General features: G+C 29.5%; 1 protein-coding gene across 2 annotated transcripts in view; it reads left to right on the top strand.

Moving 5' to 3' along the window:
• Positions 1-18,228: 18,228 nt before the first annotated feature.
• LOC143197137 (uncharacterized) overlaps positions 18,229-26,356 on the top strand; it is a 103,321-nt gene continuing 95,193 nt past the window's right edge. For both annotated transcript variants that reach the window (XM_076405341.1, XM_076405342.1), the window contains exon 1: positions 18,229-18,430. In XM_076405341.1, the coding sequence (XP_076261456.1) occupies positions 18,334-18,430 (97 nt within the window). In that variant the 5' untranslated portion in view covers positions 18,229-18,333. The remainder of the gene's footprint in view (positions 18,431-26,356) is intronic.

Raw genomic sequence — 26,356 nt, 5'->3', positions numbered from 1 at the left:
TATTTTATGCCAAAAATCGGTACAATGTACTTTATCCAAAGTATTGTTCATCGATATCCGCTACTTTTTCCAATCATTCAGCCAATTCATACAATTGCATCTCGAAAGAAGGATGTGTCATGTAGTAATCAGAAGGGATAAGGTCTGGAGGATACCGCGGATAGGTTAACATTTCCATTTTAATGTTTCCAAGTATTTTTGTGATAATATGTGTCGAACGTTGTCATGCTGAACAATAACATTGTTGTCTCTTTCCTCCTATTTACAGTGATCTCCATTGAGGTATTCATGGAGTACAGCCCTCGTTATCTCGTTCCTGTCCCAAGTTATTGGTCAGAAACGTAATCTGTTTCTGTTTGATTATTTATTTGGCCTCGACATTTTATACCAGACTAATCACTATAAATATTAGGTAGGGATTTGAAATTTATCAAAATAAGCAAAACGACAAAACAGAATTTGGCCTCTTATTATCATTAATGTTTTACATTTGACAATTGAACGACTTTTGCAGGCTGATTCGGTTCCATATTTAAACTCGAATAAAATGAGAAAAAATATTGTCCGGTATTAAAAAGAATTTACAAACTGCCATGGGCAATACATTATATATTTTGATGACGTGCGTGCATTGCTACTTTGGATAGACTATATGTTATAATTTAAAATGTTAAATTATTATCTAGACAATATTGTTTGGTATTAAATTGAAACTGAACGTATTTAAACTGCAAAAATGTTACAATGGTGTTGGATTGATTCTAATGTTATTTTAATAAAAAAAGGCAGAACTGTTTGATTTTTTAGTGAGCTATTTTCAGAAGAAAGCATAGAAAGTGTGTATATGAATAGAATAACAAAAAGAGAGGATTATATCGGGGAAAAACCTGTTATTTCTGGAACCGTGAGTCTCTATATAATAACAATTTCCTTCGATAAAATGTCATTCGAAGCCAATAGACTATAGGACAGCTTTTCCTTGGTTTCTAGCCTTAATAGACTTTTATATGATAACTTCCGTATACTCTGTATTTTGAACAAGTTTCTTTTATATTCCCCAGAATACAAATAGTTAAATTATATAGTTTCGAAAACGGTTTTTACGAAATTCTCCCCGTAGCCTATACGTATATTCTATCTGAGTTTTGTCGAAGTGTGATAGAACGTAAACATAACTGCCGAGCTTTATTCAGGCTCAAATTATTCAGTAAGCTTACAACACATATTTTTTTATAATATGAATGACTATTTCGAGGTATCGGAGGAATCCTTCCCATTGTCAGGAATATTTTCGTGTCTGTATATATATATATATATATATATATATATATATATATATATATATATATATATATATATATAAATATTTATATATATTTAAATATATTTATATATATTTATATATATTTAAATAAATAATAATAGGAGTATATTTTTGTTTCCTGCGGATAGTTTTATAGATAAATATTATGTACTTGCATAAGTTCTGATGGGAAGCCGAAGAAAGCGAAATTAGAATAAGATAAATTAAATGTAATTTTGCGAAATGCAGGAATATTGGAGAACGGTATTTTGAAAATTTCAAATTTACTACTTGGAGTTGACCTAAATTGAATAATCAACAAGATCCTAATGATTTAACACAATTGATTGACTACAGCTCTAAAGGCGCAAAGACAAATAAATAAGGAACACAACAAATTGCCAGTGTTTTGACAGTTTGAAACAAATAAGTAAAACAGAATATATTTTATACACGAGCATAAGTAAATACGTTTTTATCTTGTAAAAATAATGATGTATTGACTGCAGACTTTTTTTAGGTGAAAAGTACGATTATCTTCAAGATGAAGATTTTGCTTTGAGGTAGATGAATAACATATATATACGGTTTCTGGACTTTTGCAAATAATATTACATAAAGCAAGTCTTTATATACTAGAGTGGTTCAAATATCATCGAGACAAATACCCTGACACGTTTGTTTACTATTGAAAAAATGTAGTTTTTCTAGGTATTTCCCCTCACTAGTTACTCATTTTGTCCATCTTTACGGAAGTTTTTTGATGCCGCTATCGAAGAATTCCTTGGGCAACTCGGGACAGCCATGCGCGCACGAACTCCTCAGTGTTGAATCTTTGACATCCGAGGGCTTCTTTCAGTGGTCCAAACATGTGGTAGTTGCAGGCTGATAAATCCAGACATGAAGGTGAAAAATATATATTTGCCTAATATCAGAAACCCATTTAACAAAAGTATCCTTTATAAAATTTAGAGGGTATACATTTTATCATACCATACATCCAGCTGACGCCACAAGAGGAGGAAGTGCAATAATAATAAAAAAGAACATTTCCCACTATGAAGAACCCGGGCTCAGTACAGCAGAAAATCAGGTAACAGCAGTAACTATTAAATCAAGTAGATACAAGGTTACAATAACGGCAATTTATTGTCCTCCAAGATACAACAAAAAGAGGAAAATTATTTGAATGTCCTAAGCAACCTGGGAGAAAAATTTATAATTGGAGGTGATTTCAATGCAAAAATAGATGGGGATCGAGAATGACAACATCTAAAGGCAATGAACTGTATAAAGCAGCTGCTGAACTAAGATGTAGTTAAGAAGTACACGTCAACTGGAAAAGCAACTTATTGGCCGACTGATCAAGAGAAAACCCCACACCTGTTAGATTTCTTCATAGTAAGAAACATAACATCCAACTATATAAAGGTCGAAGAAATTTTTGAGCTAAGTTCAGATCATACGTCAAGAAAAGAAAGAAACCAACTTTATCAAACAAGAAAACAGACTGGGAAGGAATTTGCTGAAGAATTGAACAAACGAATTGAATTAAATGCATCCCTCAAGACATCTGAACAATTAAATTTTGAAGCAGAGAAATTCGTAGTTGATATTCAACAAGCTGCTTGGAATAATACTCCAGAAATTAAGAGTGCAACTAAAGGAATTAATTATCAAAAAGAAGTGAAGAAAATGGAAGCTGAAAAACGTAAATTACGAAAAAAAATGGCAACACAACAGAACACCTGAAAATAAAAATAGTTTAAACAATATAACCCAAATACTGAAAAGGGAAATACTGGAAATTAAAAACAAAACCATAAATGACTATCTAAGAAATTTAGCAGATGATAAAGAAACTGATTACCCACTGTGGAAAGCCACAAAATATCTAAAGCGCTCATATCTACACACTTTACCTACAAGAGACCTATGTGGGAATTGGACACGTGACAATCACCAAAAAGCAGAAGCATTTGCTGAATATCTAGAAAAACCTTTCAAACAAAACGAAACTAATATTGAACATAATTTGCCGGACATAAAAGCTGAAAATTCGATGATTGAATTAGTCACGCCCAAAGAGTTAACCAAAGTTATTAGAACTGACATTAACCCCAGGAAATCACCAGGCTACGATTTAATAATAGGAGAATTACTGCATAAACCACCAAGAAAAGGAATTATAAAACTCACCAACTTGGTCAATACAGCATTTAGATTCAAACATGTCCCAGACGTTTGGAAGATGGCGGAAATTATAATGATCCCAAAACCTGGGAAGACACCAAACGAAATAACAGCCTATAGACCTAAATCACTGCTGCCAGTAATATCTAAGGTTTTTGAAAAACTCCTGTTAAAAAGAATAAAACCGATCATAGAGAGAAAAAACTAACACACCAGTTTGAGTTTATTAACAAGCACTCAACAATTGACCAGGTCCACAGAATAAAGATGTTATTGAAAAAGCTTACGAAAGTAAAAAAGTATGCTCAGCTATATTTTTAGATGTAGGACAAGCCTTCGATAAGGTTTGGCGTGAAGGCCTTGTTCATAAACTACAGAAAATGCTACCAAAACAACACACCAAACTATTAAAATCATACATTACAACTAGAATGTTTAGACTCAAACAAGAAGAAGCTTACTCTATAATAAAAGAAGCTAAAGTAGGTGTACCACAACGAAGTGTACTGGGACCAATGCTTTATCTACTCTACACTTGTGATATACCACAAATGGAAAATATCACGATGGCTACATTTGCTGATGATACTGCGATTATAGCTGTCGGAGACAATAGTGAAGAAACCTCACGAAAATTACAACAGGCAAGTGACAATATAAATAATTAGACACAAGCTTGGAAAATAAGAATTAATGAAAATAAATCTGTACATGTGCAGATCGTACAAGCACAAATAACATTAAATAACACTATCATTCCATATAGCAACAACGCTAAATATCTTGGAATGAATCTCGATACAAAACTTCGCTGGAAGGAACATATAAAGAAGAAAAGAAAAGAACTGGAATTGAAATATAGGAAAATGTACTGGCTAATTGGAAGAAAATCACAATTAACAGTACATAATAAATTGCTATTATATAAGCAAATACTAAAACCTATATGGACACACGGATTTCAATTATGGGGATATTCTGCAATGAGTAACATAAATAAAATACAAATTTTTCAGAACAAAGTCCTGAGAGGTATTGTGGGTGCACCCAAATACTATAGGACTGACTACTTACATCGAGACCTTTAGATACCCACAGTCAGTCAAGAAATCAAGAGAATTGCAAGGGAGCACGAGGAAAGACTCCATTCTCATACGAATATTGAAATATTGCAAACTATTAGATATCACCAGAACAGGACACAGACTCAAAAGAATCAGGTGCGTAAATTAAAAAATTTAGCAGTGACATGTATAAACATTATTTCACCAGACACTGAGATAGGGCCGATGGGTCCTCCTAGTAATATACCTAAATTTAAGTTATTATAAAGACAAATTGTAGGTTAGAGGGAAACGACTAGTAACAATGTATTAATTAAACAATAATAAAATTGTAAATAACGACGTAATAAAAAACCTAAAAATCGTATCTTGTATGTTAAAGCAACAAAAATGTTGTGGGTGGCAACTTCATGTTAAATTTATTGCCTTAGAATAACGACAGCAATGCTTTTCACGTCTCCAGACATCTGTCATTTGTTTAATTAAGAAGCGTAAATAAAGCATTAAATTGGGGACGTTTAAGAAACTGCAAAGTTAAATATTCCAAATGATTTTTCCGTAATTTACGTTTTCCCGTAGACCATTTCTCACTGCAGCTTAGAAGTTTCGCAAAATATTTTTGAGGCGCGCCTTTTTTCTGTTACAATCTCGCTCTCTCTCTCACACACACTGTGTCTCTCTTTTTTCTTTCAGTTACGTTGAAATGGATAATAAAAACTTTTCAAATTTTCTTATTAATGACGAAGATAGTCGATAAAATGTTTTGACACGCGAGTTGCAGGCTTATAACTTCTTTTATACTTTTCAAATTTATTTTAAATCGACAATGATAAATTTGAAAACATTTTAAGATGTTTTTAAAAAGTTATTAGAAAGCAATTATCTTCGGAATTAAGTAAGGTATTATTAGAGGTTTGTTTTAATTAATAGGTTTTTTTGTAAATCACCTAAGGTAAATATAAAAGAAGTTCTCGGTGATTTTGTCTTTAAATTCGTGTTACTAACAGTAGAATAACTTAAATCCAACGACGATAATAAATAAAATCATTTTTCTTGATATTTTTTAATGAATTTTGAGCTGATCGAAAATTTTACCATTATGTAATTATCTTCTGAAATAAAATAGTTATTTTGTTAAATTTATATTTATATGGGTGTTTTCGACAGAGCAAATAGTATTTTATGTGTTAAAACCATAATTATTATAACTAATGTAACATTATTTAAGTTTCCTCAAAGAAAATATAAATATAGTGACTTTCATGAACACCTACCATATTCTCTATTATTCCTGATGATCTTGTTCCTTTTCACCTCTGAGTGTGAATATTAAAGAAAAACTATATTTTATAGTAGAAACGACGCAAAGCACTAAAAAATATCACGAAAATCAATAAACGAAAGAATGAATTATTTCAAAACCCACCTTATTCACCAGATTTAGATATAGCTACTGGAATGTAATACGCGGTAAGTTTAAATAGTTTACCAACACGTGTTGAAACCAGTGTGGACCGATGGTGTTCAACTCTGGGGTTGTACCAGCCAAAGCAATAGAAATATTATACAAAGATTCCAGGACAATGTATTGCAAGATATTGTTGGTGCTTCATGGTACATTGTAATGCATAAGTACCTGAATATAGAAACTGTCGATAACGTTATCAAGGACTATACCCAAAGACATAAACAAATGCTCCATCAGGACATCAATATTGAGGTTCTCCAGCTCCTAGATAATGATGTTTTAGTCAGTGCACATAGATATTAAGCCCAAACTGTCGTAGAATAAGTAATTTTAAAACCGTAGGAAATTAGGATCAAAATATATAGCTTATTAGGGTTAATTTGTTAGGTAGCTATAATAAATAACAATATTTTAAAAAACAGAATAGGGTTCAAAAATTCTCAGATGGGGTAATTTCCGCACAAGTTGGCAACGCTGATGAGACATATATATTAGGAGAACTGAAAATTATTTTCCCCATCGATGTCTAATTACAAGTACATCTCTATTATTTCACCAACCTATAAACCTCTTAATGTATTTGTTCTAAAAAAATTCATTGTTGTTTAAAATTTTGATGAACTTTGTTAAGCTAGATTAAAAAGGAAACAGATGTAGATTTTAATAGTAATCCCCAATGAGCAAATGATTCCCCACAGATAGAAAAATTGCGCACAAGTTGGCAACACTGATTACCAGAAATATGTCAGTTTGGAGACATACATTAGGAAAACTGAAAATTATTTTTCTCAAATGATGTCTAATTACAAGTACATATTTATTATGTCCCCGACTTCTAAAACTTGTAACATATTTGTTGTAAAAAAACTTAATTGTTGGTTAAAATTCCGACGAGCTTTGTTAAGCTAGATCAAAAAGGAAACATATATATTTTAAACTAATCCCCAATCAGTATGAGATTCCCCACAGATTGGAAAATTCCGCACAAGTTGGCAACGCTGATTACCAAAAATATGTCAGTTTGGAGACATATTAGGAAAACTGAAAATTATTTTTCTCAATTGATGTCTAATTACAACTACATATTTATTATTTCCCCGACTTCTAAAACTTGTAACATATTTGTTGTAAAAAAAACTTAATTGTTGGTTAAAATTCAGATGAGATTTGTTAGGCTAGATTAAAAGGGAAACATATATAGACGTTAATACGAATAAACGAGATAAATTCGTGTTCGAGGAAAAAAACTGATGGTTGACATTTATCATGTTATCACTTGTGCAAACTAAAACGAATTTTCCTAGTCCCGCTAGTTCCGGCAACCTCGATAACCACAGCATCGCTTTTGTTTAAAACTGAGATTTTACTCCGATCCAAAACGAGGACCTTTAGCGGGAAATAATTCCAGTTTTACGATTTAATTTTCAAATGAAATTCTTTAGCAAACCGCATTCCGTGTTGAGCACATGTTTCACATTGGAAATATCGACATATTGAGTGACTGACTGTATTTGTGCGGGTGTATGCGTATATGTATGCATGATTGAGTGGTGGTTAGATAGTTCTCGTCACGTCTTTTACAAATTCCACGAAATTTAATTCGGAAAATGTTCAACTGAATCAGCTGTCTTCAAATATCAAATGAATAAAATCGGTTTTTTAATCGTTTTCAAAAAGAAACTTTTTAAAAATATTATTACCGTATAGATGTACTCAAAATTAATATTAATATTCAAAACAACTTTTTCTGCAAGGTGTTTTACAAGAAGATATGTCAATATGTAGCTTGGCTCTTGGAAATTGACTTGCTATAAGTAATAAAATCGTTTTTTCCTTTATTTTCCGAAATAAAAATATGCTTACCATATAGATCTACTCAAAAATGGTATTAATATTCAAAACGACTTTTTCTGCAAGGTGTCTTACAAGAAGATATGTATAATACGTAGCTTGGCTCTTGGAAATTGACTTGCTATAACAAATAAAATAATATTAATATTCAAAACAATTTTTCTGCAAGGTGTCTTAAAGAAGGTATACCAATTGGTAGACTAGTTCTTGAGAATTAATTGCCTATTCAGTCAATATAAGATACAAACATCCGTACAATATCGAAAAAAAACCAAGATCATCAATAATAAAAGGAAATTAAATTAGAATAGATAACTTTGAGAGTATCTCAAAGCTCCAGCACTTATATGGTATCTCTACAAAGTTCAATTGGTGTTACAACTAGACATCAGTGCTCTTTTCAATGTTTACCAATACCTTATTTCGAAATGGAATTCAATCCTATCTTAATGAACACGAAAGTAGGAGTTAAAAGAGTAAAAAAATCCGAAATGAACGTATTTAGTTACCTGGACTTGAGGAAGAAAATGATGAAGAAGATAATTTAGATTAAGTTTCAATCTAGGAGATATTTTTAATTTTTAATTTCCAAAAACGTTTCCTTAATGAATTCACTAAACTAAACTCCTTTACAGACTCACCATCAAATTTTAATGTATTTTTGATGTCATTAGGGATACACCCTTAAATTTTACATAAGGGGTGAATATTTTTACCAAAAATATTTCATTCATAAAGAGAGTAGTTCAAAAGACAGTTTGTTATCCTTGAATTTTTTAACATAAAGTTATTTATCCAATCATAGATTCAGTATTATTTTTCTGTAGTTATTTACAAATTATATCATATTTTTATGTTATATATTGACTCTTTGAAGGTGATAAAGCTTTCAACAGGGTTTAGCACCTTTCTTTGACATGTACACTTGTTTTTTTTTGCTTGAATAACAAAAAGAGTTGTTGAGTTTATATTAATTAAAACAATCTTCAATAAGTTTATCAACTATCATTGCATCCTCTATTTTGTATACTGACATTCTGGATGTAAATTTACAGTACCCTTTATGCGTTAATTTCGATAACCGAACAGGTAGCACTTAGTTTGTATCGTCTTATCAACCCAAGGTTACTTTTTGTTGTAATCAACAAGTTTTCTCTCGAGACACCTTATATAATGTGCTTTTAATAATAATCAGGACAAGATAAATCATATTCAATGATGGCTAGCATATCGCTGACAAATACTGCCATGTTCTAAAATGATAATGTGCCCATACACAGCCAAAAAGATTCAATCTTTGTTTGAGTTGTATCAGAAAATCGTTAAACACCGTTCTTGACTAGAACAATCACTGGCCTCAACATAATTGAGCCATTATGGCAGTTTTGGAGCAGATAGTGAGGGGAAGATTTACATCTACAACGTCATTGAAGTAACATCATAGAATAATGTATTCCGAGAATTGCAGCTATTTTTAAAGAAAATGGTAGCTCAACATCTTAATAATAAATAAATGTTTCGTACATATCAGGTTTTTTGAAGATTAGAGCTATGAGCAATCCCCTTATGATCCTCGAACCATGATATAATGAAACATGTTAAAGATGTTTTATATACTTGATAATTATTATTAGTGTTGGGAACCATCGACAGAAATCGATTACCGACTGTTTAGTAATTGACTACTTTTTATTATCGACTGTTTCAGTCGCTATTTTTGGTTCGACTGATTTTACTACTTTTTACTAGTGACTGTTTCAGTCGCTATTTTTGGTCCGACTGATTTTGTTACTATTTACTATCGACTGTTTCAGTCGTGTACTTTTAGTTACTATTTTTGGTTCTACTAGTTTCATTCGACTGATTTTTAACGTTCTGGCTCTCTCGTCCTAGCCGCGACCTTGACAAAAATGTATCCAATTTATACTGATATAGATTTATATGTAATATACATGTTTTTTTTTTTGATAGTTTGCTTGTAAAAAACAATATATTGTATATTAATATAGCAGTATTTTGGAACGATATTTTTCAAGATTGTTAAAGTAATAGGGTAAAAAGATTGTGAATGATAAATAGTAAAAGATTTTTGACTGTTTTAAATACGATAATAAGTAATATTTCGGTTATTCTCTCGATTTTTGTTAAAAAATATTTCCGTTCAAAAATAAATAAAGCATTTATTTTATTTAAAAAAGCTCTAGTAGTTGGGCGATCATTTTTAATTATGTCATGGATTAGTTTTTTCTTCTATGATTAGGTATATGTTTAATTTTTAGTTAGAATTTATGGTTATTGTACATCTTTAGGTTTTAGGTTTTGTTTAAGTTCTGATTTATTATCTATAGTTATTACAGTATACTACTTAAAAATGGCAATTAACATATTAAATACGATAAAATATTTGTGGGGAATTATTCCGGTCCATAGAAAAATTCCATTTCTTTTTACAGATCCACAGAACATTCAAAAACAAAAGTAATTCTACTTCGTTTAAAATAAAATTATAAATTGCATGTTAATAGTGCTCAGTATTTTTTTTCTTTTCTTGTTTAAAGTTACTACGTGAAGAAATATGTACATCTCCATCTCGGTTATACTACCATCGGAAAATATGAGCACATATAAAATTAACTTCTCCATGCGATTGTCTCTGTCCTTTCCTCTCTCACAATTTATACTGGAAAGGGTTCGTACATCTTCGTCTGATATCACAAATTGAAAAACCGTGAATTTTTTGAATATCGATTGTTTTCAGCCGATAGTTCTCAACATTAATTATTACCTAATTTAATATTCGATATAGATTTTTTCCTCATTTTATAAAATACGGGATGATAAATTTTTTGACAGTTCACAAATTAACGTGAAAATAAGCGTAAATAATCGAATGAAAATAAAAATGAGGGCCCATATGACGGCATGGCAAAATGTAAAATCGATACGCTAATACAGTGTTACTAATACGTTGTAAATAAACGCTGAATGAATTTAGTAAATTACCTGGCAAAGAAATAGGACAAATATCAACCGTAATCCTTGGGTCAATATTGAATTTACATTCCCTTTATTTTCGATATACGTTTAATAATCATCGTATATTTTAAAAAATACGCGTATTTGTATTGGTATCCTGTTTGTGCACGTATTTACATCCTCTTTCGTCCGATTTATAACAATACAATAGTCTAAACAAATAGCGGGACCATTAAAAGGAAAGGGAATACACCAAAACGTAAACGAAAAACAGAGAAAGGCGAAAAAAAGAAGAAGACGAAGACATATTCAAAACGTTTCGTGGCAATAAATCCAGAGATTAAATAGTAAGCCAGTCACTTCAGTCTGAAATCTGGATTTATCAAGTCAAAGAATAAAAACTACAGGCCGTATGGTTTATTTACAATATGGTTTTAGCTATCAAGACTTAATAACTGACGATTAAAAAAACATTAATTTTATATCGTTCCGTGGCTTCCAGCATGGACATTTGTGTTCTATTTGCTTGTGAACGGTTTTTTTATCGTTTAAGTTTCAATTAAATTTTTTTATATGTTTGATATTAATATACGGCGTGTTTTTCTTGATAGATATTCTAATAAATTAAAAGTAATGGATGGTGAAAAATGAAATTGTTTTTTTTTTCGAAATATAAAAGCTGGTTAATCAGTCAGAGACCAAAGCAAATGATAATCAGAGGGAGTAAAATCCGGACAATACGGTGACTGCATCAAAACTTTTCTGAGTCTTTGCTGAGTCAGCAGGACACTGATTGTCTCTTATTAAAAGAATTACTTCATTTCTAAGACGATTTTGGTATAGTGCTTGAAAGACGTCAAGATTACCTGTGTTCAGCTTAGAAAAGGCAAAGCTCGGATATATCGATATATCGAATTTCAAAAATTCGTTAAAAACAATTAAAAGGATTTTTAAAATGATTAAGAAATATATTTAATTTTTTTTAAATATATCGATATATCGGTCAAAAAATATCGATATTCGATCTTTTTTGACATCCTTATTGTAAACTATATCATGAAGAATGCTAGAAGCATCAATATCTGTACTTTATACATTCTATTATGAAAAGTAGTGGAGAGGGAGTTATTAATATTGCTAACTAGCGACCCGCCCCGGCTTCACACGGATGCAATGCTGATACTAAATTAAATACACTACAAAATATGAACATACATACACAATACACTAAAAAATATGAACGTTGTATATAAAAACATAGCGGCCCGCTCCGACTTTGCACGGGCATAAAATATATATGCCTATGTCACTCAATGAAACATGATTAAAATCGATCCAGTATTATTGGTTCATTCATTACTGCCCTTGGCCTGCACGCATTAAATTTGGAGTAAAACAATTCCTCTTCCCCTATACTTACTATGAAGATCTCCTGCTATCTTTGGAATATCTAAATTCATACAATTTTTATTACATTACACATTTTTAAACGCAAATTTTAAATTTGTAATATCTCCGAAAATATTTGTTTAATTTACATGCTGTAAGGAACCATATTGATCTATATTAATTGCACACTGTATTTAAGGTACTTAATTCGATAAGGATTAATGCCGTATTGCTTAAAATAGCTTCGTAAATAAGCCATTTTCTCACGTAAAAAGTAAACAATAAAAATGGTTAATGTTTTTGTATACCTTTTTATGGTGTACAATACTGTAGTACATTAATTTGATCTAACTCGTAGGGTTAGGCAGCGTTTTTGCTAATTGCTAAATAAGCCTAAAAAAATAAGTTAATTTACGACATCACGTTAGAAACCTCTAAAATTAGCAATGTTGCCTTAGTATATTATGCAGGTATTATACATATAAACCTTCCTCTTGAATCACTCTATCTATTGAAAAAAACCGCATCAAAATCCGTTGCGTAGTTTTAAAGATTTAAGCGCACATAGGGATATAGGGACAGAAAAGGCGACTTTGTTTTATACTATGTAGTGATAATTCAAGCATTATAGACGTATATTGAAAATAAACATTGAAAACAACAATTATATGAAACATAATCAAATATTTGTCGAGGAAATTTAATAACATACTGACCCAGAATGTTCATTTATCTAACCTTTACTCTGGTATGCTTAATTATTTACAATTTAGGCTTACATAGTACACAATCTAACGTTAATCAGGATTCAACTTAATAATTGTTTCACATCTCTAAATGATTAAATTTCTTGTCGTATAAAAACATTATACTGACAATGATTAATGATTTTGTGTGATTTTAACGTAGGAATAGAAATTACCTCGCCATTATACAGTATTCAACTTTCTGAAAAATGCGTTTCGAACATTTTCACACGGCGTATATCGAAACACTCACGTATCGGTTTAATTTATCATCATTATAATTGATAACATTCTTTTAACAAACTCTGGTTTATAAACGTACGTTTCTTCGAATCGTTAAATTATAATTAATCTGTATTCGCTAATTAAAATGCTTGTAAATACAGAAACGCATCAAAATAGTACGCATAACAATGAACAGACAATGAAGACATTTTCCTAATTTGTTTGAATGATTTTAATCCAAACATAATATAATAATCAACAGAATTAATATAATTAATATTATTATTAGATTATTGTTGATATATTGGATTTAGATTTTCAGATCTTTTACATTCGACATACTATCACGATATTTAGTTCCGAATTCAAAAGGGAATAAATCTGGCGAATAGAGCGAATGTATGGGATGATACTTTTAGTAACATAAATAGTTCAGAATTGTTTTATAATCGGTATTTAGTACCGTGGTTCAATCTACCATCAATTTTCGATGTATCTGAGTTGAATTTTCTTTTTTTTTTTTGAAGCAAAAAAGTTAAATATGACAAAGGTGACCTTCTGGAATCCCCACTTTCACAAATTAGTAACTTTTGAGTACGGGTGTATGCCGAGATATATGCGACGTTAACGTCATCTATTTGGAAGATCAATTCCCACGTCACATGAAGCAAAATCTGGTGAATAGGGTGGATATTATAAGTATTCGTCGATTTTCTCCATGATTTATCGTGCTGTAAACTAGAAACTTTACATCCAACTAATGCAAGAAGTTACAATAACAACCTAATTGCTTTTTAATAAGTTTTCAGATAAAAAAATATGTTAAGACATGTTTAACCAATGTTGTTTGGATTTATAATTAGGAAACCTCGTACGAAATCCTTTTAATTTTTTTTAAATTCATATTTGAATGTTTGTTCTATTATTAGTGTATGAGGTACTGTGTATAAAGCTTTCAGAAACACGAAACTTCAGCCTAAATATTGCTTACACCGTCTAACGAAGTTGTATTATGGAAAATTAATCCTTTAGAGTAAAACAAAATGAATGACAACAGAGATAATAAACACAGCGAATGTACATAGGTTCCTTTTTTATTCTTAAAACCACTGTCGAGCCCTGAAACTTTAATTTGATATTATCCAAATGTTTAATGATGAAATAACAATGCCCTGTATTGTCTAGGGATTAAAAGCTTGGAAGATCGAACACAAATCTCATTTCTTATATACCCGACAACACAGGCGGATGTCTGATGATGGATGGGTATAAGAACAACATTTATTTTATAATAAAAAGTAACATAACTTAATATGTGAGTATTTTTTGAGAAGACCGTTTTAATTTTCACCGTTATTTATTATTAAGTGTTTGGTTCGTGTTAAATAAACTTAAATAACAAATTCCAAGTCGTAGGTTTGTCCTTTTTGTTAATCCTGGTATAGAGACATGGGGTTAACTTGTACATTCTGGTTGTCTAATTGGATACATGCTAAAAAGAAAAGGGTCCGGTATTGATTTTGGTGGAATTCCTACATTTAGTCTTGACGCATCGTGCAAAGTTTATAAAAGTAGCTTTTATTCACAAAAGGAGCTTTGGGAAGCTAAATTTGGCATAAACAATCAAATAGAGTAACAAAACGTGCATTTATTTGTTTATATTTTCAACGTTTTTCAATATAAAACTTTAAGTTGACGGTGTTGTTTTCAATGGAAGTCATTTTGGCAGGTGTCAGGTTGAATAGCTGCGTCATTAATCAAAATTGTCACATTTGAAGTCAAGACAATATTCAAGTATATAACAAAACACTGTTAAATTCAAAAGATATTAGAACAAAGTCGTATAAGCAATAAAATTGAAAGGTGTTGTACTCGGTAGGAGCTTGAAGGAAAACTAAAAGTAAATTACTACAGATGATTTCAATGTGGAAAACACTCGTCACGCTATTACCAATATTCGATCCCAAAATAAAGTAATTTATTCAAAATTAAGTTCTACACCACCCAAAATACCATATACCATCATATATATATATACCTATATAAAATCAATCAATGTATTTCAATCATCGATTTCTTCAATAACCAGGAAGAGAAAAACGAATATGGACATTTTTTGTGTGTAATTTTATCGTCTTTTATTAATAACTAAATACAGTTTGGGAATTAAATGCGTATTTAAAATATTGTTTAATGAATACGTCAATTAATATAACAACCCAAACATCGTACGTAGTCTTTGTTGTTGTTTTGTATTATATTTATAAATGCATAAAATTGAATACCGTACGCCCGAATAGACATTAATCAACTTTATGATATCAAAAACTTGTTTTACATAATATAACAAAGTGTTTGAATGGATGAACAACATTGAGCAGTGTCTATATAAAAACAGTATACAACTTTCTTTATTTCATGTTCGTTTCCAATTAGTTCGCGATGAAATTAAATTTATTTTGGATGTAGCTCTACCATTTACATGTACAAATGTGTTTTCGATACACACGGAAATTTCGGCAAACACATTATTCTTTTTTTCCACACTCGGTTCATCAATTAGATGATTGATATTCATTAAAATACCCCACATGTATATAAGATATTGTTCTACGGAAGCGATATAAATGCAATAAAATGTCTGTAAATATGACGATCATTATATAAGACTCAATATAATAGAAGGAAAAAATATAAGCTAAATATATAAGAGGCATATTTTTATAAAAAAAAATATCCAGAAATGGGTAGCGTTTAAAATGTCGTTGGTTATATCTATATAAATTACAGTGGAGATTTATTATTAAATTACAGTGGAGATATATATATATATATATATATATATATATATATATATATATATACATATACATAAATTTATTTTATATTTATATATATATATATATATATATATATATATATACATAACATAACATAAACAAAGCAAATTTAGAATGACCAAAATAGTTAGACAAGTATTGTTTAAAGTTGGAATACGTTTGAAATATTGTCAAGGAGGTTTGACCTAAATAGGTATAGAAATAGTGTTAAGTTTTTCGAAAGTTTTGACGTGTCCCTGATTGATGATTCCACTTACAACTGTTCAACCAACAATATCTCCCCCATTAATATGTTAAATAGTGAGTTGCCCAAAATATGTGTACGTTAGATCTAATTAAAATTAATCGTTCAAAGTTGGAAAAATAATCAGGTAATGTCTAATAATTAGATAATCAATTATCGGGCAAATTTTCGACATCAAATTGTTGTAGTCGTTTTTGTGATATATACGGTGTCCAGGGGAAAAATATTTAAATTAAAAATTAAAATTAAAAGTGTTACAAAAATAAGAAAATTATTTCATATGTCCAAATATTATGTGTGTGTTGTCTTCAAATCACTTTAATCAACAGTCGTTGGAACATCACGTTATGTATATCAAAAAAAAAAGCTTTTCATGCAGCAGCTTATATTATAAGAGTGAAAAGTGCACCTTGTTCCATCCAAACAAAAAAGTGGTGACCCCGTACGATTCTCTAGCAGGAAAAAAGGAAATAAGCTCTATAGTATTATTAAAAATAGTTCTCGAGCCTACTAATGGGTGAAACTGGATTAACGACAACAGTCGTTGGAACATCACGTTGAATATTTTGAAAAGAAAGCTTTCTCATACAAGAGCTTATATTAAAAGATAAAAATTTAAGTACACATTCGACTTTTAAACTAACGGCAACGAAAAGGAAAAAGTGAAAAGTGCAGCTTGCCGTCTCGCCCAAACAAAAGATAAGGAGATGTCACTACTTTATACGATTCTCTAGCAGGAAAAAAGGAAATAAGCCCTATAGTATTATTAAAAATAGTACTCGAGCCTTCTAATGGGTGAAACTGGATTAACGACAACAGTCGTTGGAACATCAAGTTGAATATTTTGAAAAGAAAGCTTTCTCGTACAAGAGCTTATATTAAAAGATAAAAATTTAAGTACACATTCGACTTTTAAACTAACGGCAACGAAAAGGAAAAAGTGAAAAGTGCAGCTTGCCGTCTCGCCCAAACAAAAGATAAGGAGATGTCACTACTTTATACGATTCTCTAGCAGGAAAAAAGGAAATAAGCCCTATAGTATTATTAAAAATAGTACTCGAGCCTTCTAATGGGTGAAACTGGATTAACGACAACAGTCGTTGGAACATCAAGTTGAATACTTTGAAAAGGAAGCTTTCTCGTACAAGAGCTTATATTAAAAGATAAAAATTTAAGTACACATTCGACTTTTAAACTAACGGCAACGAAAAGGAAAAAGTGAAAAGTGCAGCTTGCCGTCTCGCCCAAACAAAAGATAAGGAGATGTCACTACTTTATACGATTCTCTAGCAGGAAAAAAGGAAATAAGCCCTATAGTATTATTAAAAATAGTACTCGAGCCTTCTAATGGGTGAAACTGGATTAACGACAACAGTCGTTGGAACATCAAGTTGAATACTTTGAAAAGGAAGCTTTCTCGTACAAGAGCTTATATTAAAAGATAAAAATTTAAGTACACATTCGACTTTTAAGGAAGAGCAACGTGAAGGAAAACGTGAAAAGTGCAGCTTGCCGTCTCGTCCAAGCAAAAGATAAGGAGATGTCACTACTTTATACGATTCTCTAGCAGGAAAAAAGGAAATAAGCTCTATTGTATTATTAAAAATAGTACTCGAGCCTACTAATGTGTGAAACTGGATTAATGACAACAGTCGTTGGAACATCATGTCGAATATTTTGAAAAGAAAGCTTTCTCGTACAAGAGCTTATATTAAAAGATAAAAATATAAGTACACATTCGACTTTTAAGGAAGAGCAACGAAAAGGAAAAAGTGAAAAGTGCAGCTTGCCGTCTCGTCCCAAACAAAAGATAAGGAGATGTCACTACTTTATACCATTCCCTAGCAGGAAAGAAGGAAATAAGCTCTATTGTTAATTGCGCTGGTGCTGTTAAAAGAAACTACTCGAGCCTATCATACAGAGGGTCTGGCGCTCAGACGTTATCGAAAAGGCAGAGAGTGCGGACGGTTCTCTGGCTGGAGCGTTTTTGCATAGCCGCGATCGTATAATGTTCAGTGCTTTTGTGCCATTACTATGTCATTTTTCTTGTTTTTATTGTTAATTCTCTATGTCGGAATTGGATTAGGTGTGGAAGCCACCCCTCAAGATTACCAACGTTTGGATATATTCGGTAAATAATTAAATTAGTTTTAATTTTTTTCCGGTATATATATATATATATATATATATATATATATAAATCGATCACATATTCCGGTAAAAATATAAATCATTCCACGGAAGATAGAAAAATTATATTCAAACCCGAATAGGTGCCATAAATTTTCTAAATATGTTAAGTCCAAGACACGATATTGGCTTTTGTTCATTTTCTATTTTATATAAATTCTGTTCTACAATATTAAGTCAAACCGTCGCTTAAAAATCGAATTTAGCTATTCGTTAAATATGGTTGAATGCAAATATTATACCAGTAATACAAATAAACAGACATTTCTTTGCATTTGTATTACTTTCGTAACTATAACAAATATTTATTGGTTATTTTAATGATTGATAGTCTATCATTGAACTAATTGTTGAATAAAGTGTGGAAAAACGAATAATGTGTTTGCCAAAATTTCCGTGTATCGAAAACACATTTGTACATGTAAATGGTAGAGCTACATCCAAAATAAATTTAATTTCATCCCGAACTAATTGGAAACGAACATGAAACAAAGAAAGTTGTATACTATTTATATATAGACACTCCTCAATTTTGTTCATGCATTCAAACACTTTGTTATTTTATATAAATCAAGTTTTTGATATAATGAAGTTGATTAATGTCTATTCGGGCGTACGATATTCAATTTTATGCATTTATAAATATAATACAATACAACAACAAAGACTCTGTACGATGTTTGGGTTGTTATATTAATTGACGTATTCATTAAACAATATTTTAAATACGCATTTAATTCCCAAACTGTATTTAGTTATTAATAAAAGACGATAAAATTACACACAAAAAATGTGCATATTCGTTTTTCTTTTCCTGGTTATTGAAGAAATCGATGATTGAAAGACATTGATTGATTATATATAGGTATAGTTTTAACCTAACAGTTATTTACTGTTATTCATCAAATTACGTGATAATAAATCTCCACTGTAATTTATATAGATATAACCAACGACATTTTAAACGCTACCCATTTCTGGATATTTTTTTATAAACATATGCCTCTTGACATGTGGGGTATTCTAATGAATATCAATCATCTAATTGTGAATAATGTGTTTGCCGAAATTTCCGTGTATCGAAAACACATTTGTACATGTAAATGGTAGAGCTACATCCAAAATAAATTTAATTTCATCGCGAACTAATTGGAAACGAACATGAAACAAAGAAAGTTGTATACTGTTTATATATAGACACTCCTAAATGTTGTTCGTGCATTCAAACACTTTGTTATTTTATATAAAACAAGTTTTTGATATCATAAAGTTGATTAATGTCTATTCGGGAGTATGGTATTCAATTTTATGCATTTATAAATATAATACAATACAACAACAAAGACTCTGTACGATGTCTGTGTTGTTATATTAATTGACGTATTCATTAAAGAATATTTTTAATACGCAACTAATTCCCAAATTGTATTTAGTTATTAATAAAACACGATAAAATAACACACAAAAAATGTCCATATTCGTTTTTCTTTTCCTGGTTATTGAAGAAATCGATGATTGAAAGACATTGATTGATTATATATAGGTATAGTTTTAACCTAACAGTTATTTACTGTTATTCATCAAATTACGTGATAATAAATCTCCACTGTAATTTATATAGATATATCCAACGACATTTTAAACGCTACCTATTTCTGGGTTTTTCTTATAAACCTATGCCTTTTATATATTCAGCTTATATTTTATCCTTCTATTATATTGAATATTATATAATGATCGTCATATTTACCAAAATGAATTAACCTAAACAATAACACTAAAACAGTTTTATTGTTCGCATCTTTCTATTTTTTTTATTTTCCTCTTTCCTCGAATATCTAAAAGGGACGTTTTAAAAGATTCAGTTAGATTTATTCATGTTGCTACATAGCCAAATTCCTTTTTATGATTCTGTGAAGCTGAAATTATTTATTCCCCAAATGTGTTTAATGCGATGATAGAACGTATCTGTTATAAATTGTTTTTATCATTCCGTATAATAATATTTGATACGATGGGATAAGAATTTCGAATAAAAACCAATATGTTTGCCTTTTAATTTACATATGATAAAAATGTTCGATTCGCAAGAATGCTTACACTGTATATTGCTATCTATACCTTTCTGTTGATAAATTTAATACAGGTGCTAATTGAAACTCGACGTTTTACAAAAATGGCCCCAGTAGACAATAGGGGCTCATGGTGGCGAACAAGGATCTGATAACAAGGCAAAATATTTATTCACAATTCCTTATCATTACATTTCTGACTGGTTTTAAGCTTAACAAGCGATAATTACAGGAAGTATTGCTGTTTTTGATTGCAAAAAACTGCCCTTGAAGCTCCTAGATTGACAATAGTACCGAGAACTTTTCCAGAGACCAAGAATATCAGAACGGACCGGTAATGAAGTTTGAAGGTGCTGAAGGAGGTTTTGGTTGGACCAAGATTGCTGCCAAACTATACCCACTTATTACATGTGATTCTACAAGCTATTTTCCAGCAATTAACAGCAAAATAAATGGTTTAAAAAAAAAAGGAAACTGGCTGTCAGATGAATTGAAGTCGTCCACATGTCGGCAACTGCTTCAACGACAAAAAAGAAAAGTTTTTTCATTGGACAGTTAATGAGGATGAAACATGGATTTATTATGACAACTCCAAAAGTCTTTTGGGTATATGGTGACTGTGGTTTGTTGTTAAAACTAGGAAATATTACTATAGGAACACACTTTTATGTAAGAATAACATTTAGCAACACACGGAATCTTCATCTAATAGGTTTCTTTATTTCCAATATAGAAATTATGCATTCAGAAGATTGAATTCATTAAAAGGCATTGGATGTCTTTATTATTAATAACCACAATTAATACTGTACATAAATTTACTACAAATTTCTATTTGGTTACTTATTAGTAGAAAATAATTATGAATAATGTATATAGTTAATACTTAGCTTGTAATATATGAATGTACATTTATTTCTTTAGGTTACGGTATAGGCCATTTCGATATAATCATTTCTGTTGGCCTTTGACATAATTTTGAGTCTAACTTGTACAAAAATGTCTTTTAAAGACATTTTCATATATTTTGCTGGCTGGTAGTGAGACGTTTATTTAAACCATCCACCTTAGGAATACCCGAGAAGATTTTAAAAGGCCCCTTCAAATTTATTTCTGTTATTACCTTTTAAATTCCTTCTTATGTTTCACCAGGTGTCTTATATTTACTTAAAATAACCGAAAATTGTTCCCATCAAGTGAAAAAAACCTTATTTTTATTATTATAATGTATTTAAATAACACGAAAAACTGTTCGGACAATAAGAAATTGCATTATTGCGAATAATGGTTCGTTTAATATAAAAATAAACAAATGCAAATGTTATTTAAAATATATCCGTATTTTGGCTATCGAACTAACCGCTTGCACAAATTCATCGATTGTTTATTCTGTTCGTGTCTATTTAACCAAAAAATAAATCTGGATGCAAATAGAAGGTGCACAATATCCATATATTACTAATAAAAACTTATTTAATTGCACTTTTCCGATTATTTTGAGTCAACTAAACAATTGTCTTATTTTATCATTAAAACTATATGTTGTGAAATATGTGAAAATCTACATAGAAATTCATAAATTGGAAGACTTACCCCATTCGTCGTATTCAACATATCACTTGTTCTCACCAATGTGTCCACTTTTCCGACATTAAATTCACACACTGTAAAAGAAACCAGAAAATATTTAACTGTAATCAATACTCTACGAATTGTCGTTGAGCGATGGATAATATTTGCTAACCATCGAAGAAATATAAAAAGTAGACCTTAAAAATATAAAAACCAAACCTTAAAATATTTCGCTGGAAATCGTAAAGATAACGTGTGGCAAAAAGTGGCTTATAAAACTTATAAGAATTAGTGATAAGCCAATATAAAAAGTTAATATACATATTAATTTCGTATACATTATCAAATTGACTTCAAAATTATTTATATGTGGTGGTAATTCCATTGATATATCTCTATTTTTCTTGGAATTAGAGGAAAAACTCTTAAAATAACCAAAAATTCAAAAATTTAACGACAAATATATGTGGAAAAACGTGTCACATTTTTTAGCACTGATAATGGCTTGACATTTTTTTGTTTATGTTTTTAAAAATTAAAAAAGCAATAAAAGCATTTATTTTAAATTATTTATAATAGTTTATGAAATATAAACTAAAATTGAAATGTTCATATTTGTTCCAAAAACTATAAGAGCTTTTGTATCCTCTATAATTTTAAAAATATTGAAATTTTGATTACACTACTAAATAGAGTTCAAAATCCTTTATATGGTGTGATAATTATATTAATATATCCCTATTTCTCTTCTAGTTAGAGCAAAAAGTCTAAAAATGACTGAAAATTCGAAATTTTCACGACCATATATATGGAAAATGTGTTATTTTTTTTAGGTCTGCGAATGGCTTGAAACTCTTCTGGTTTATGTTTTTAATAGCGAAAAAAGCGATAAAAGCATTTATTTTCAATTATATACAATAGTTTATGAAATATAAAGTAAAATTTAAATCTTCATATTTGTTCCAAAAACTATAAGAGCTATTATATCCTCTACATTTTAAAAAATATTAAAATTTTGATTATACTACTAAATAGAGTTTAAAATCCTCTATATGCTGTGATAACTATATTAATATATCCCTATTTCTCTTCTAGTTAGAGCAAAAGGTCTAAAAATTACTGAAAATTCGAAATTTTCACGACCATATATATGGAAAATGTGTTATTTTTTTTAGGTCTGCGAATGGCTTGAAACTCTTCTGGTTTATGTTTTTAATAGCGAAAAAAGCGACAAAAGCATTTTTTTTTCAATTATTTACAATAGTTTATGAAATATAAACTAAAATTTAAATCTTCATATTTGTTCCAAAAACTATAAGAGCTATTATATCCTCTACATTTTAAAAAATATTGAAATTTTGATTACACTACTAAATAGAGTTCAAAATCCTTTATATGGTGTGATAATTATATTAATATATCCCTATTTCTCTTCTAGTTAGAGCAAAAAGTCTAAAAATGACTGAAAATTCGAAATTTTCACGACCATATATATGGAAAATGTGTTATTTTTTTTAGGTCTGCGAATGGCTTGAAACTCTTCTGGTTTATGTTTTTAATAGCGAAAAAAGCGATAAAAGCATTTATTTTCAATTATTTACAATAGTTTATGAAATATAAAGTAAAATTTAAATCTTCATATTTGTTCCAAAAACTATAAGAGCTATTATATCCTCTACATTTTAAAAAATATTAAAATTTTGATTATACTACTAAATAGAGTTTAAAATCCTCTATATGCTGTGATAACTATATTAATATATCCCTATTTCTCTTCTAGTTAGAGCAAAAGGTCTAAAAATGACTGAAAATTCGAAATTTTCACGACCATATATATGGAAAATGTGTTATTTTTTTTAGGTCTGCGAATGGCTTGAAACTCTTCTGGTTTATGTTTTTAATAGCGAAAAAAGCGACAAAAGCATTTATTTTCAATTATTTACAATAGTTTATGAAATATAAACTAAAATTTAAATCTTCATATTTGTTCCAAAAACTATAAGAGCTATTATATCCTCTACATTTTAAAAAATATTAAAATTTTGATTATACTACTAAATAGAGTTTAAAATCCTGTATATGCTGTGATAATTATATTAATATATCCCTAATTCTCTTTGAGTTAGAGCAAAAAGTCTAAAAATGACCGAAAATTCGAAATTTTCACGACCATATATATGGAAAATGTGTTATTTTTTTTAGGTCTGCGAATGGCTTGAAACTCTTCTGGTTTATGTTTTTAATAGCGAAAAAAGCGATAAAAGCATTTATTTTCAATTATTTACAATAGTTTATGAAATATAAAGTAAAATTTAAATCTTCATATTTGTTCCAAAAACTATAAGAGCTATTATATCCTCTACATTTTAAAAAATATTAAAATTTTGATTATACTACTAAATAGAGTTTAAAATCCTCTATATGCCGTGATAACTATATTAATATATCCCTATTTCTCTTCTAGTTAGAGCAAAAGGTCTAAAAATGACTGAAAATTCGAAATTTTCACGACCATATATATGGAAAATGTGTTATTTTTTTTAGGTCTGCGAATGGCTTGAAACTCTTCTGGTTTATGTTTTTAATAGCGAAAAAAGCGACAAAAGCATTTATTTTCAATTATTTACAATAGTTTATGAAATATAAACTAAAATTTAAATCTTCATATTTGTTCCAAAAACTATAAGAGCTATTATATCCTCTACATTTTAAAAAATATTAAAATTTTGATTATACTACTAAATAGAGTTTAAAATCCTCTATATGCTGTGATAATTATATTAATATATCCCTATTTCTCTTTGAGTTAGAGCAAAAAGTCTAAAAATGACCGAAAATTCGAAATTTTCACGACCATATATATGGAAAATGTGTTATTTTTTCTAGGTCTGCGAATGGCTTGAAACTCTTCTGGTTTATGTTTTTAATAGCGAAAAAAGCGACAAAAGCATTTATTTTCAATTATTTACAATAGTTTATGAAATATAAACTAAAATTTAAATCTTCATATTTGTTCCAAAAACTATAAGAGCTATTATATCCTCTACATTTTAAAAAATATTAAAATTTTGATTATACTACTAAATAGAGTTTAAAATCCTCTATATGCTGTGATAATTATATTAATATATCCCTATTTCTCTTTTAGTTAGAGCAAAAAGTCTAAAAATGACTGAAAATTCGAAATTTTCACGACGATGGAAAATGTGTTATTTTTTTTAGGTCTGCGAATGGCTTGAAACTCTTCTGGTTTATGTTTTTAATAGCGAAAAAAGCGATAAAAGCATTTATTTTCAATTATTTACAATAGTTTATGAAATATAAACTAAAATTGAAATATTCATCTATGTTCCAAATATTATAAAAGCTGTTATATCCTCTACATTTTAAAAAAATTTGAAATTTTGTTTACACTACTGAACAGAGTTCAAAATCCACTATATCCTTTGATAACTATATTAATATATCCCTATTTATCTTTGAGTTGGAGCAAAAAGTCTAAAAATGACCGAAAATTCGAAATTTTCACGACTATATATATATGGAAAAAGTATTAATTTTTTTAGGTCTGCAAATGGCTTTATACTTTTCTGGGTTATATTTTTAATAGTGAAAAAAGCGAGAAAAGCATTTATTTTTAATTATTTACAATAGGTAATGATTTATAAACTAAAGCTGAAATCTTTTTTTGAAACCATATTAAAATTTTGATTACACTTCCGAATAGAGTTCAATAGACCTCAAAATTCTCTATTTGCGGTGGTAATTGCATTAATATATCTCTATTTTTCTTTAGGTTAGAGCACATAGTTTTAAAATGACCAAAAATTCGAAATGTTCACGACTATATTTATGATTCTCATATTATTTTGTATATGTATTTACGTACAAGTACATGATAGGTCTCTAGATGCCTATAAAGATATACATATATATCAGAATCAATAACAATATGTGACAAAAAAAAAAATATATATATATATATATATATATATATATATATATATATATATATTTGTAAGTCGACAGGGTTAGGCTAGTTTTTTTTTTTGGAAAAGCTTGTACGAAAAGGAAATGCGTCAATTTTCATGAAGCACTTTCTGACGATTGATTTTTATTCGGTATGACTTTTTTTTCGCCCAAACAAGGAATTACAACTACAAAGCAACTCAATAAGTCAGGGTAAGGTCTGTTATTCGAGTATTTTAATTATTGAGTTTAAT

This window comes from Rhynchophorus ferrugineus, unplaced genomic scaffold (assembly GCF_030347505.1).
Source record: "Rhynchophorus ferrugineus isolate W39M unplaced genomic scaffold, kcgeb_rfMv2 rfM5, whole genome shotgun sequence".
NCBI classification, from domain to species: Eukaryota; Metazoa; Arthropoda; class Insecta; order Coleoptera; family Curculionidae; genus Rhynchophorus; species Rhynchophorus ferrugineus.
Note: the sequence above shows the minus strand (reverse complement) of the source record. Positions and strands in the feature narration are given on the sequence as shown.